The 14,976-nt window shown below is 47.6% G+C and overlaps 1 protein-coding gene across 2 annotated transcripts in view; it reads right to left on the bottom strand.

The window, feature by feature from the left end:
* Nucleotides 1–6,300, bottom strand: part of CD164L2 (CD164 molecule like 2) — a 34,733-nt gene extending 28,433 nt beyond the window's left edge. The window contains exon 1 of one of the 2 annotated variants that reach the window (XM_081921012.1): nucleotides 6,008–6,300. In XM_081921012.1, coding sequence (XP_081777138.1) covers nucleotides 6,008–6,098 — 91 coding nt within the window. In that variant the 5' untranslated portion in view covers nucleotides 6,099–6,300. The remainder of the gene's footprint in view (nucleotides 1–6,007) is intronic. The other variant, XM_081921013.1, reaches the window with a different exon arrangement.
* Between the last annotated feature and the right edge of the window lie 8,676 nt (nucleotides 6,301–14,976).

The raw sequence follows: 14,976 nt of genomic DNA, 5'->3' as shown, positions 1-14,976 counted from the left end.
CAACTGGAATTATCCCACAATTGTTTCCTCCCACTACCAGAGGCATATCACTAACTGTGGGCATTGAAACAGCTCTTATGGGGGCAGGCAGGTCAGCGTTGGCTCCAGTCTTTCAGACATGATGCCTTCAAGGGGGCTACCTCTTCCTCTTTGCTGCTACTGCTGCTGCTGCCACCCACACCCTTGCTCTCCTCTCCCTCTCTGCTTCCAAAGGAGAGGGTGAGGCAACAGAACCTGGTACTCCTTTCCTTTGTCCCTGCTGCCACTCCCTCAATTGGAGAGGGAAAGAGGTAGCACAGAGAGGATGTTGCACTCCCAACTCACACCAGCATATAGCCAAGGGTCAGGTAGGCGAGAGATGGAGTCCCAACAACATTTGGATGGATGGTCAAGCATGCTCCATCCCTGCAAGGAGTTCACTTGCAGAATTGCCTTACCCCATGTATGCCGACCGCGATCTGTGAAACTGCTACTCTTACAGGTGCCATACACCTTCTGCACTTGTGAGAAGTTGATTTTTTAGCATGGCATCACCGACACATTGGGACTCCCTGCCTATTGACATCAGGCAGGTACCTTTGCTGGCCTCTTTTCAGCACTTGCTTGTGTTTGTTTAGGCAAGCCTATCCAGATATCTAGGGTGGTGACATGTGTTTTAATCTATTTTTGCTTGATTCAAATCGGCTTTGGAATGTCCTTAAATACATGTTTTGATCATCTTGATGTTTTTAATTTATTTTTGCAAACCGCTTGGAGGTTTTATTACAGTCAGGCAGCGTGTAAATGTTGCAAAGTAAATAAAATTTATTAAGGAGGACACAGTTAGGGGGCTCTGGGAGTTAGCAGTGGGTGGTCTGCAAGGAAGGAGCATGGGAGATGCTCAAAGAAGTTGATCCCTGATGCTGATTGACCATACATGCATGCTTGCAGCTGAAAGTTAAAATAGCCCTGTGCTGTGCTAGTCTCTCCTATGCAGCTACTTACAAAACCAAGGAGGGAGAAAGAGACTTGCGAGTCGGCAGTGAGACAAGGGTCTCAGCAGTGTCACAGATCTCCACTCAATTAAATGCCAGTTCAAAGCAGAGCCTTGCTTTCTGCATGGAACATTCAGATACCCTGAGAGAACAAGTGACTAGATGCATTATTAAGGGAGAACCAGTTCTGGCAGTTTTAATACCTGCATAGAAGGGGGACATCCAGGGAGTGCAGTTTTTCACCTGAGTTGCGCTTGGGTCATTAGCAACCTGCACTTGCCACAATCTCCTGCAGTTCCCCGCAGGAGCTGGGCTCTTGGCTTAGACCCGACTACATTAGTTCAGGCACTGACAACCTCAAGGCTGAATTACCACAATGTGTTCTGTGTGGGGCTGCCCTCGGATCTGGTCTGGAGATGGGAAGAGACTACAGCCGATGTATGACACCTGTGCTAAAAGACCTGCACTGGCTTCCCGTCTTCTACTGAGCAAGGTTCAAGGTTCTTGAAGAAGTGCAAGCCCTGAACAGCTTAGGCTCAGGATACCTTTAGGACTGTCTTGCCCAGTATGTCCCAGGCCAATCACCACTATCATCTGGGGCAGCACTATTAGTGGCTCCCAATGGTGCAGAGTCACGACTCATGTCAACATGAGCCTTCAGGACAGTGGGCCCAAATCTCTGGATCACCGTCCCAGTAGAAACCAGGCAGGCACTGCCCTGGCGAAGTTTCAGACGCCAAAATGGTTTTATTTCAGGAGTGCAGCTCTGATGTTCTCCCCTCCTACAGATGTTTCAATCTATGCTTTATATTTTGTACGTTGTCTTTTGTCTTCTTTGTAAGTCATTTTAAGGCACCTGTGAAAAGCAGGTTGCACATTTTAAAAACAAACTGTAACAGTTTGCTGCTTTCTAATCAAGTCAAGCACAGAGGAATGACACATATGTAAGGAAGTAAAGTCGAATAGCAAAAGATCCAGGAGAGACCACCCCTTTTGCTGTAGTTGTTAAATGACTTGTGCTTACCCTAGCTGCTGAACAGAGACACCCCACTTCTATACAGGTGTTAAAAGTGCCAGACAGGTGTTCCATGCAGTATAGTGGGGAAAGGACTGAACTAGGAAACTTGCACCCCAATCTATCCTTGCTTACTAAAGTCAGCCTGACAACTGAATGGAACTCACTGGGGAAAAAGAACACACAGAAATGTAGACTTGGGTTTCCCTGGGTGACCTGGGACAAACCATTTTCTATGGGTCCCCTCTGCAAAACGGGAACAGCAGCACCTTCCTTGAAGGGGCCCTGAAAAGATGGGTGCAAAGGATTGTACAGATCTTAGCACGTTACAAAGAGCTTTTGGGGGAAAATTAGGGCAAAGGCCTTGTCAACTCAAACATCAAGGCATTCCAAAAGGAATATACAGTAGTTTGCTGCCTTATACGGAGTCATCAGACCAGTTGTTCATTTAGTACAGTCCTGTCTACACATGAATGGCAATGGCTCCCCAGGTTTACAGGGAGGGAGATGGCAGGGACCTTCTGCATGCAAAGCAGATCTGGGACCTTCTGCATGCAAAGCAGATGCTCTACCACTGAGACGAGGCCCACCCCTTGAAGAATCAGGGAGCCTTTTGTTTTTCTGGGGTAATTTTCTCGGGATGAGCCCAAGGGATCTTGGGAGGGCGGGGCATTTTTAAAACACTTGTACAACACTTGTCGTCCTTTGCTTTAAAGCCTTTTCTGCTTCTTTGAGAGGTCATTTATTTACCATCTCTCCTTTCCCGTCCCAACCCCAAGGACTCAGATTACACTTACAATGCATCCAACTGTCACTGGCACCCTAACAACAACTTCACAACATTAATTAGGCAACAGCAACTTGGCAAAGGCTCGGTGCCAAGGTTACACCTAGGGCTCAGTGGTACAGATCCATAGTGAGAGAGGACACATAGATAAAGTGTTGATTCACTTCCTCAGCCAACAGGCATCCTGGAAAACCTTAAGTGACAGGTTTGCAGAGCACATGTCAACCAGAGAGGTCACTGCATGTTAGGTTGTTCATACAAACAAAGGAACATAGGAGGTTTCCATATATCCAGCCAAACCATTGGCATAGCCAACTTAGTATTGCCTACACTGACTGGAAGCACCTCTCCATGGTTTCAGATGGGGGACATTCTAAGCCCTAACTGGGGATGCTAAGGATTGAACTTGGGACCTTCTGCATGCAAAGCAGACTGAAAAACCACCCAGAGTAGGAGAAAAGCAACTGTTTGAGCTCTTTTTTCTCAGGTTACAACATTACTAAAAAGCAATAAATGCCCTAGATTGAACACTGAGAGGGATGAGAGCTAAATAATGCTAACATGCATCTTCTGTGGAGGAAACTCTGAAGAGGGCCTACTTAGTGGTGGCTCCCCAGTTGTGTAACATACTCTGCAAGGAAGTTGGCCTTGAACATACCTTGTGGTCTATTTTATCAACAGGCAAAGTTATTTCTATTTCTCAGAGCTTTCTAGATTCAGTCTGCTGCATAAAGATTAACAGAGACAGTACTGGATAGGTTTCCCTGGGTAGAACATTCCACAGGCAGGGGCCACCACTGAAAAGACCACCTTGTACACCTCCCTCAGGTGCAGCACCCAGAGAAAGGCCTCTGATGAAAACATTAATTTCTCTCCATTAGTCTGCTTTTGGAAGCAGTTCAAACACTCACAGCTGCACTGTCCTACACAAAGCTAAGAGCAGGCTGTTTCATGCAAATGTGTTCCACTTATTACCAGGTTAAGTGAGTATAGATGCAAATCAGACATTCATATGTACAAATGAATGCCTGACGTTCCCCATAACCCTTTCCCTCCAAAGAGGAACATGGCTGGATGGCAGATCTTAGCTGAATTAGGAACACAGGAAATTCTCTTATTACTGATTCCTTCTTATTACCTTGTTCAGGACCTACTATGCTGGCTGGCAGTGTGCGGCTTCTCCAGGGATTCAGGCAGGGGGGTGGCATTCCCAGCCCTACCTGGAGATGCTGGGGATTGAACATGGCACCTTCTACAGCCACTCCCTTAAATTACACACCCATTTGACCAGTGGCTGGGCTCACATACAGTTTTCTGTGTGGTTGCATGCCTTCACAGAGTGTCCAAGTGCAAAGGTGGATAGGGCTTCTGAACTTTTAATAAGCAGATGATGACATTTCTGCAAATGCAACCTGTATGACAAAGCTACATCTGCTCAGATTTCCTCTTCTACACATCTACTAAAGGAGCAGAAGGCCTGTCCTGTTTTTCATCCTACTACTACTCAAGGCTCGGGCCCACTCAGCATCCCAGACAGCATCCCAGCCTGCACCTGAATTAGCACTGGGGTGACTAGCAGAAGAATGTGCAAGTTTAAGAAGCCCTGCATCAACATAAGAAGAGTCGGTTGGATCAGGCCATTGGCCCACATGGCTCAGCAGGGGCTAACCAGGAGCTTATGGGAAGCCCACAAACAAAACCTGAGCACAGGCGAAATCTCTGCCCCCACTCAGTGGTTTCTAGCAACATCCAGAACCATGGAGGCAGAACATAGCAAATACGTGTAGTAGCCATGGATAGCCGTATCCCCCGTTTATTTGTATAATCCTCTTTTAAAGCCATCTAAGTTGGTGGCCATAATTGCCTCCTGTGGGAACAAACTCCACAGTTTAACTATTCACTTTGTGTAGCATTTTCTTTTATCTGTCCTGTATCTTCCAACATTCAGCTTCACTGGATGTCTACGAATTCACAAGTTGTAAAGGGACGGAGCTTTTTCCCTACCTACCTTCTCCACGCCATGTCTAATTTTATACATTCCTATTATGTTGCCTCTTACTTGCTTTTTCTCAAAACTGAAAAACACGCAAACACTGCAACCTTTCTTCATAGGGGAGTTGCTTGAGCATTTTGGTTGCCCTTTCCTAAACATTTCCCAACTCTACAAGATCATTTTTGAGGCGAGAAGTGGCAAGAATTGTACTTTGCATTACGATATCAGCTTATTAATTTCCAATTCTTTCAGGAATGATCTCTAGCGTGGAATTTGCCTGTTTCCACACCTGCCACATAGCAGGCCTATATTTTCATTCCAATGTGACAGAAAGGGATATCTATTCTATGAATTATCCAGGTCTGTGGATGAGCAATTCCTGTGTGCCAAGCTTCTCTTAAATCAAATGCTAAACATCCATTTGCACACTGGCTATACATTTGGCCTATATCAAGCATCAAACTTTGAGAAGAGAAAGCTGGTTTCAAACCTAGAGTGGCTCCACTCAGTGCGCTTGGGTCCCTCTCTCTCTCTCAGAGACACACACATACAGCAGTCGAACCCACCTCAAAAGATTGTTGTGAGGATTAATGGGGACAACGGCAGGAATGTTGCTCTGAATTCCTCCAAAGTTCAAGATTAAGGATAAAACCAAAATGATGGCCTATATACACAGCATGAACGCCAACATGAGAGTGACTTCTTCTAAAAGCAGAGATGAAAAAACTTGTGGCCCTCAAGCTTTTGCTGGACTCCCACCATCCCGGCCGTACTGGGGCTGCTGGGAGTTGGAGTCCAACGAACACGCGTGCAACGGCAATTCAGAAGAGCAGGCGCTGCTCTCTGGTTAAGAAATGAACCAAGGAGAGAACTTCCAAGTCCTTTCCCGGAGAGGCTCCTCGTGGATCAAAGTACAGCAACGCCTTATTACCCACTAAAGAGCCGCAAGTAACGTCGAGTCTCTCGCGGAGCGATGGTCGGGTTGGTCCAACCCTGTCCCAGGAAGCAAACTCGCCCGCCTACCGCTAGGTCCTGAGTGGCTCGGAGGAACCGGCCGTTGGCCCACGATCCAGCCCACCTGGGGGAAAGCGAGAGCTCCAAAACTTCCCGCGCGCACGCAGCCCCCCTTCCGAGAGCGAGAGAGACCTCCCCCAGTGGAGGGGGCTGGGGTGGAATGAAATGGGGCTTAGGAAGGGCGAGGGGGGGGGACAGACAAACCCACGCCGGATCTCACCCACCTGCCTGGCTGGGGACCCCGCCGTGCGCGCAAATCAGGGCGCAGAGGAGCGCCGCCCGCAGGTGCCAGGCGCGGGCCGCAGCAGGAGGCATGTCTGGATCCTCTCCGGAGCAAGCAGCAGCGCCAGCAGCGAGCGCCCAGCTCAGAGTGGCGCTTGTTTTTCACTTTGGGAACAATGATCGCCTGTAAAGTGATCGGGGCTCCCGGGGACGCAGCCGAGCAGCAGCAGCAAGAGGAGGAGGCGGCGAGTCGGCGAGCAGAGGCGCGCACGGGCGGGGACCGAGGGAGGAATTCAAGGGGGTGGGGCAGGCAGGTGCGCCGGCGGGGCTCTATAGCAGCTCCGCCCCCGCCGGAGAGGGGCGGGTCCTCGCCGCCCTCGCACGCCGCGGCGCGCGTCCGTTTCTTATGCTGAGGAGCCGCCGTGCGTAAGCGGAACCCAAAGAGCCTTCGCCAAAACGAAGAGCTCGCCCGCTTAATTTGAGCTGCTGCAATTAAGAAGCAGGCTCCACCCTGGAAGTTTTATACGGTAATGATGAATAAAAAGGTGTCCATGCGCGCGTGCAGTGTGTTTTTCTCCCCCACCCACTCTGCACATGATCACAGGCCTGCCCTGGAGGTTTTGCTACCTGCAGTAATTAGGGGAAATGTCATTATTTTTTTGTCCTGCCTTTTAACCCAAAGAGTGCTACAGAAAAGCATTCATGAGATGCACACATCGATGCAAAGGTGATAAAAGCAACAATGTAAATAAAATACGAATAGCGAAAGTTAAAATTATAAAAATCAGAAAGGATCCAGTTGCTGGCTTCGGAAGTAATTTTGGCATGTAAGTGGTATATATTAATTAATTAACTAACAACGCTATGGGTTTTGCATCACCCATCTTCATATTACTATTATTATATTTAAAAAGGTAAAGGGACCCCTGACCATTAGGACCAGTCGTGGCCCACTCTGAGGTTGCGGCTCTCATCTCACTTTATTGGCCGAGGGAGCTGGTGTACAGCTTCCAGGTCATGTGGCCAGCATGACTAAGTCGCTTCTGGCGAACCAGAGCAGCGCACGGAAACACTGTACCTTCCCGCCGGAGTGGTACCTATTTATCTACTTGCACTTTGACGTGCTTTCGAACTGCTAGGTTGGCAGGAAAAGGGACCGAGCAACGGGAGCTCACCCCGTCGCGGGGATTCAAACCGCCGACCTTCGCATCGGCAAGTCCTAGGCTCTGTGGTTTAACCCACAGCGCCACCCTTATTATTATATTTCTATACTGCTTAATGCCAAAATAGGCTTCTATGCAGTTCACAAAGCATAAGAATAAATTGCACAATACTGAAATATAAAAATCCATACTGGGAAATATGCAGTATAGCAGTATCATAAAACACTGAAATATAGACACCCATAATTAAAGTATGAACTAAAGCAATCCAACTGAAACAACACAGCAATTAAAACAAGACACTGAGTGATCAGGGGAATGACTGTGTCAATAGAGATGCCTTCAAAAGCCAATACAGATGAGGCTATAATACCGGTGCCACAACTGTAAAAAAATATACATGTTTTTAAAAAGAACCTCCATGTCACCACAAGCATCAGGTCAGGCCTCCAGAAACAACTGTGTCTTGATCCAGCACATAACACAGCTAATGTTTAAGACAGCTGCATTCCTGTGGGGAGGGGATTACACACTTGGGGTGCAGCAACTTAAAAGGCCCTGCTGCATGTAGTCGCACCGTGGACTGTAGCTGTAGGTGGAACTATGAGCAGGGTCTCCTCCACAGATCTTACAGCATGGGTCAGCCAGAAGGAAGGGATGCAATCCTTCAAGTACTTGGGGCCAAAGCAGTATAGAGCATGGGTAGGCAAACTAAGGCCTGGGGGCTGGATCCGGCCCAATTGCCTTCTAAATCCGGCCCGCGGACCGTCTGGGAATCAGCGTGTTTTTACATGAGTAGAATGTGTGTGTTTATTTAAAATGTATCTCGGGGTTATTTGTGGGGCATAGGAATTTGTTCATTTTTTACCCCAAAATACAGTCAACCCACAAGGTCTGAGGGACAGTGGACCAGCCCCCTGCTGAAAAAGTTTGCTGACGCCTGGTATAGAGCTTTATAGATCAAAGCCAGCACTTTAAATCAGCCTGTGTAGCAAACAGGCAGCCACTGCAGATCTTTAAGGACAGCTGTCACATTATCTTCCACCACACCTGAGGACAGCAGGCCAGTTAAGGGCAGGGCCACAGGGGTGGGAAACCTTTTTCATCCGGAGGGCCACACTCCCACCTGAACAACCTTCCAGGGGCCACATGCCAGTTGTGGGTGGGGCCAGAAGCAAAAGCGGACTGAAAAACTACCTTTTTGTGCCATAGGCTAGTTTCTACACCCTCCTGCCTGCACCTCTCTGTCCTCCATCTGGACAAGTAAGAGGCACTATCAGAGTTCAGGGACCCTTTTCAGCTAGAGAAAAATGCTTGGTATGGGAACCTGTGTCAGATTTTGAAAGAGATAGTCTCCCATCCAAGTACTAACCAGGCCCGACCCTGCTTAACTTCCGAGATCGGACGGGATTGGGTGCATCCAGGGTGGTGTGGCTGTAGGCTTGAAAGGGATAGTCAAATTTTCCATTGATGCCCATTGTCCCCTGTCAAGACCCAGGGCACAAAGAGCCTAGGGATTTGATCCATTCAACTTACTCAGTTTTATTTAGGAGAATGCCATGTGTTGTGTGCAATCACAATAAGTAAACACATACAACTGCCTGAAGAAATAAACTCTCTCTTCTAATCATGCATGCTGGCCTATAAGCATTTCCTAGCAACTTTAACACACATACCTGCAAAGTGAATGCATAAAATAGCACCAGACAAATGCTTAAATTGGGAAAACCTGTAAGAATGCAAGTTGAGAATAACATTAGCTAAAATCGCCCCCTAGTGGATTACTAGGACAAAGTCAGCAGGCAAGTTAGTACATACAGTATTGTGTACTGGCCTACCTTACAGAGTTTGAGCAATTGGGAAAAGAGCCACGGATGAAGTTTTAGCCCAGATCCAACTCACAGGCAAGTAGTCATGCACACCCAATCAGCCTACCCCAATGTGGTAGTTCAAAACAGCTGTAGAGCAAAGGCTGGAGGAGGCACTAACAGGAATGCTGGAGAACGGCCACTGAAGTAGATAAAGTTTCCTTCTGCATGACCATGAGAGGCACACAATGAATTTCTGAATGGTCCCTGGATGCATGAAAGCCGGAGCTGGTGGAATAAACCCTGTTCTTTGAAACTATTCTATCAACTTGCAGAAAATTGCATGCTATGAAGATTGCTCATAGATGGTTCCTCACACCTGTGCAAATAGCACATATTCAAAACTCAAGGAGTAAGTAATTTCGGAGGCACTGTGGAGCCATAGGGACTTATTGGCACATATGGTGGAGCAGCCTGTGGGCACATATTTTCTGGACTCCAGTTATGGGGGCGGGAATTAGCAACATTATTGGAAACTTAGTCCAGCCAGATCCAACTCTGTGCCTCGTCTCTTTGTTTACTTGCCCAGAGAGCTGCTTTGCAAAATTCATTTAAGTACAAATTTCAAAGCACGGCTGTGTTTTGGTTGTCATATTGTTTTGGAAAGTGCAGATGAGATAGGTTTGCCATTTAAATGACTGAATACCCCCCACACCTAGTATTCTCCTGTTGGATTGTCTCAGCCTGCCTTTGGTTGGCCTGCTATATCCAAAACATTTCGCAGGGGAGCCATAAATCACTCAAGAGACTGTTACTATGGCAACACGACTTCCAGAATTGGGGAAGCACTTTTGAAAATCCAGGCCAAAATAATGCCTTGTGTGTGCAAGTGTTGAGTTTTCTGGAGATTTTTATTTGTCTCATAGTTCTGGGTTAAGGGGAGCAGGGTTTTAACTCTCCTCTTAAAATATTATTTCAACACATAAAGAAATAAATAACAGCAGTGTTGTTTTCCAGTTATCTCCAAAAGTGTGTGATCAGGTGAGCTTAGGTTACCTCAGCGGTGGGAAACGTTTCCTCAGGCCTTCTGGGTAACCTCCCAAGGGGCTGGTGGCAGTGGCAGAAGCAAAAGTGGGCGGAGAGATGGGTGCCAATTCTACATGTGCACAGTAGCCTAGTTTCTACCACACACCCCTCTCTTTCCTCCATCCAGGTGAGGAAGAGGCATTATCAGAATTCAAGGACCAGTTAAGCAAACACACCAAGAAAAGCAGATGAGGGGTATGGCTTGGAAGAGGGGCCTGCAGAGACCTCTGACGACCATATAAGCTGGGAAGGACCATGGTTCAGTGCCCTGTGTACAGAAAGTCTGTTGTTTAACCCCCAGCAACCTCCTTATCGGGGAAGAAAGAGAGAGAAGGAAAATCAATTTTTAAAAATTAAAAAAATTCAAGACCAGGTCTCTCTATAGTTTTCAGTTTAGTAATAAGTTGTGACAAGTCTATTTCTGAAATTCTAGACTTTAAAGAGAAGTTGCTGAATTACAATTTATTACTAAACTGAAAACTATGGAGAGACCTGGTCTGAATAGAGATATTGGATTCTTGTCTCATTACATATGTTAAAGCTATTTTTGGTCATCTGCATACTATCCATTGCTTTTTCCTGTAGGACTAATTGCAGTCGTTAACAATCAACAGGTTTACCATACCCTTTGAGTCAATCACCCATCTCTTACTACCCTTCTGAGAAAAACTCCACCCCACCCTCCCACTTTATATAAGGGTCTGGTGACTTCTGTTTCAGTGTATCTGAAGAAGTGTGCATGCACACGAAAGCTTATACCCAGAACAAAATTAGTTGGTCTCTAAGGTGCTGCTGGACAATTCTTTAATTTTTTAATGTATTTTGACTGCGTCAGACCAACACGGATACCTACCTGAAAGGAAAATCAAGTAGGGGTGGTACGAGAAATCTTTCTGTGCTTAACACCCTGGAGAGCCACTGCCAGCCAGTGTAGACCAAGGGTGGGGAATCTTTTTTCAGCTACACAGACAAGATCCTTATCAAGATCAGCCTGAAGGGCCAAAATTGGCAGCTACCTGTCAAAATCCCTTAGGGAATGAAGCTGAGAAAGATTTCTCTGCTTGCGGCTCTCCTGCCCTGGAGGAGGAAGAGAAGAAAGCCAGTGTTTTAAAAATCTAGGCTTTCTTCTCTTGTTTACACCAGGAGCAGGAGCGGCAGCTGCGGGGGTGGGGAGAAAGAATTATTTCCTTTATCTCCCCCACCCCCTGGTGGTATATAAGCAGACTGGGAGAGAGAAGCAGTTCCATCAAACCACTTCCTTCTCCTTGTGCAAAGTGTGCACCTACCGCACCATCGGCTTCCAATGGGTAGTTGAAAGCACACTTTGTTCCAGGGTGAAGGATCCTTTGTGACCCCACCTCCTGGTGGTTCCATTGCAGCGCCTGCCTTACCCTTCGTCATCTCACACCTGATATCAAATGGGGAGGCCTGGCGGGCTGCGGGCCGAAGGTTGCCAACCCCTGGCATAGACAATACTTAGCTAGTCCGACTTGGCATAAAGCCACTTTCCATGATTCCTGTGGTGTGTGGGAACAGGGGAAGGACTATATCTCAGTGGCAGAGCATCTGATTTGAATGCAGAAAGTCACCGGTTTAATCCCTGGCATCTCCAGTGAGGGCTGGAAAAAACTTCTATCCAAAACTCTGGAGAGATGTTGCCAGTCAGTATGGAGAATGCTGAGATAGATGGACCAATAGCCTGACTTGGTACAAGGCAGATTCTTAGGTTCACATGTCACAGGGTGGATCTGAAGTGGCCATCCAGCATGAGTACATATAGGCCCCAACTGCAAAGAGGGCATCCACTGAAGTAACATTTAAGCACATTCAGATACCTGCATTTATTATTTGGTTGTTCTGCCTTGCATGCAGAACGTCCCAAGCCCCAGCACCTCTAAGCAGGGCCTGCCAGAAACCCTAGAGAGCTCAGTCAGTGTAGACAATATTGAGTGAGATGGACCAATGGTCTGATTCGGTATAAGGCAGCTTCCTATTTTCCCTGGGTTAATAACAGGTTACTTGTGGCGCAGCTGGCACTGCCTTGAAGTTGCTCCCTGGGGGCCTTTTCCCAGTGCTGCATTGGCAGCTTCTGTTTTGATTGCATGGGTATTTCCATGCATGATCTGACACATGGGTGGGGGGAGAGGAGGAGGAAGAGGAGGAGGAGGAGGAGGAGGAGGAAGGTGTGCTAGCATGGAAGTGGATGCACCGACTAGGGCAGCCTTTTCCAACTTTGCACCCTCCAGCTGGGGCTGATGGGAGCTGTTCTTCCAAAGCGCCAGGTTGGCAAAGGCTGGACGATGCAGGGCTGTTTGTGTTGATTCGGTATCTTTTATCTATTTTGTAGTGTTATTTATTAAACTTATTTGTAGCTTGTCACCTAACTGGTCTCCAAGAGACTTGCATGGAAGAACATACACATATAGTATATAATATGTGATGTATTATAAAATCCAAAGGAAAGGGAAAAGAGATAATATAAGTATCAACATGCCATGCAGAAAAAGAGCAGAATTCAATGGAGATCCAGATGGATTGTTACAGGGGCTTAAGGTATTTCACTAAGAAGGCTGCCACATGCAGTTCAGTGGTTCACCACATAGGGGTGCTGCACACCAATCCATCAGCTCCTAATATGGTCTGGCAAATCTCAGGCTCATCACCTGATCAGTCCAAGTTGCCACTCAACTTTTTTATTTTTCTGTATTATGATGACATCTACACCACAGCTTCCCTCCAAGGAGCTTGAGGTGGCATATATGGCTCTCTCCCAATTTTATCATCACAACAGTCCTGCGAGGTGGGTCAGGCTGAGAGATGGTGGCTGGCCCAATGTGAGCTTCCTGGCTGAGTGGGGTTTGGAACTCTGGTCTCCCAGGTCCTAGTCCAGCATTCTAACCATTATACCACAATGGCTCTCTTCAGAATCTGGCGATTCCTTCCCTTCTACTCAGTCCCCACCCCAGCATAAAATATAGTTGAATGAGTTAACAAGTGTTATCTGGTCCAACCTCCTGCAATTCAGGAATCACAGCTAAAGAATCCAGGACAGATGAGCATCCAACCTGTATCACAAAAACCTGCAAGGAAGGAGAGTCCACCACCTTCTGAGAATGGGAATTTCCTGAGCAGATTATCATGGCTCACAATGGAAGATTCAGCAACTGAGTCAGGACTCTAGAAATGGGAGGAGGAGCACCTTTGTGGAAATAACCATAATGAACATGTGAAGCAAATGAACTGGAGCTGTAAACATATAAGGTCCAGTGCCGAGGGCCTTCTGGCAGTTCCCTCACTGCGAGAAGCCAAGTTACAGGAAACCAGCCAGAGGGCCTTCTCGGTAGTGGCACCCGCCCTGTGGAACACCCTCCCACCAGATGTCAAAGAGAGAAACTACTACCAGACTTGTAGAAGACATCTGAAGGCAGCCCTCTTTAGGGAAGCTTTTAATGTTTAACAGACCACTGTATTTTAATACTTTGTTGGAAGCCGCCCAGAGTGGCTGGGGAAAACCAGCCAGATGGGCGGGGTATAAATAATAATATGTTGTTGTTGTTGTTTGTGCTTTAGCTAAGTAAAACCTGCAGGAGAAATTTCCTTTCCAAGTTTAACCTCTGAGCTCCAAATTTATGGAAAACCAGCATGCCCTTTCTTATTTAGACTGGCTACAGATGTCCTGCTTGAACAAATGCCTATTTGGAAACAGGATTCCCCCCCCCCCCTTCCTCAAAATGGTATGAGACAGCTGCATATTCCCGCATTGCAGGGGGCTGGACTAGATAGTCCACAGGATCCCAACTCAACAATTCTATGATCTCCAGGTAGGGTTGGGCGTGAACCCTGCCCCCAACCCTGCAGTTGCTGCCAGTTAGTGCCAACAGCCCTGAGCTGAAAAGGGCAAGCGGTCTGGCTGAGTATAAGACATTGCTAGCAAATCTTCTGGGTTTGAATGGGGGAGCTACCTGGCTTCTGGCGACTGCAGCAGCAGCGGAGCTGAATTGGTAGGCCTAATGAGTGGGCTGTTACTGCTGGGTTAGGAATCGGTGCGAGAGCCAAAACAGCAAGGAGGGATGCTGTGACGGGGTCCCCACACCCTCGCTTGGTGACGTTCATCCCCGGGAAAGGAAAAATCCACTGCTGCAGCAGCGGCAGCAACAACAACAATGCCACCACAGTGATGCTTCCCTGCTGCCAACTCTGCTCTGACAGCTCATCAGAGGTGGGGAAAGGGAGGCGGTGCGTAGAATCCTAATCAAAGGCGGCAGCTGACTGGGCCCTGGAGAATGAGCCACGTCTAATTTTGCTTTGCAGTCTGACTCAAGGAGAAGAGGCAGCGGGGGGGGGGAGAGCGGGTGGTCTTTGGGAGGCCAGGCATGCGGTGAGCGTGACCTAAGGGGGTTTCCATTCAAGCTAAGCCCCTCTGTGAAGTGTGCTTGGAAACACTAGGGCTCAGCACTGAGAAGACTGGCCGTCGTGAATTATAAAAAGAGTCCCTCTGAGCATGTGCTGATGAACACTGCCACACATCTGGGATGGGGGAGAAGGGATCCATGTGACCATAAGTCACCAGGGGGAGTCTTTCAGGCACACACATGCCTTTTTCTAAGCAAAGCACCACAACTGAGTGGCCAGCACTTTTTCAAGGAAGGGATAGATGAAAGAACAATTCAGTGAAGGTCCCACCCATTGCAGCAATCCTTGCTTCACCCAGCAGGGGGTGCCCTATGGAACAAGGGAAGAGCACCCACACTGTACCCTGAACACACACCCAACACACATTTAAAGCTGTAGTTTAGTAAGGGTGCTGGGAACTCTAGCACTATGCGGGTTGTAAACTAAAGTTACCAGAGGGTACTTTTGGGAAGCCATGTGGTCTAAATGTATGGTGTAGATGTGATGAGAGAGATCCCTTCT

This window comes from Podarcis melisellensis (assembly GCF_964234715.1).
Source record: "Podarcis melisellensis genome assembly, chromosome: 8".
NCBI lineage: Eukaryota > Metazoa > Chordata > Lepidosauria > Squamata > Lacertidae > Podarcis > Podarcis melisellensis.
Note: the sequence above shows the minus strand (reverse complement) of the source record. Positions and strands in the feature narration are given on the sequence as shown.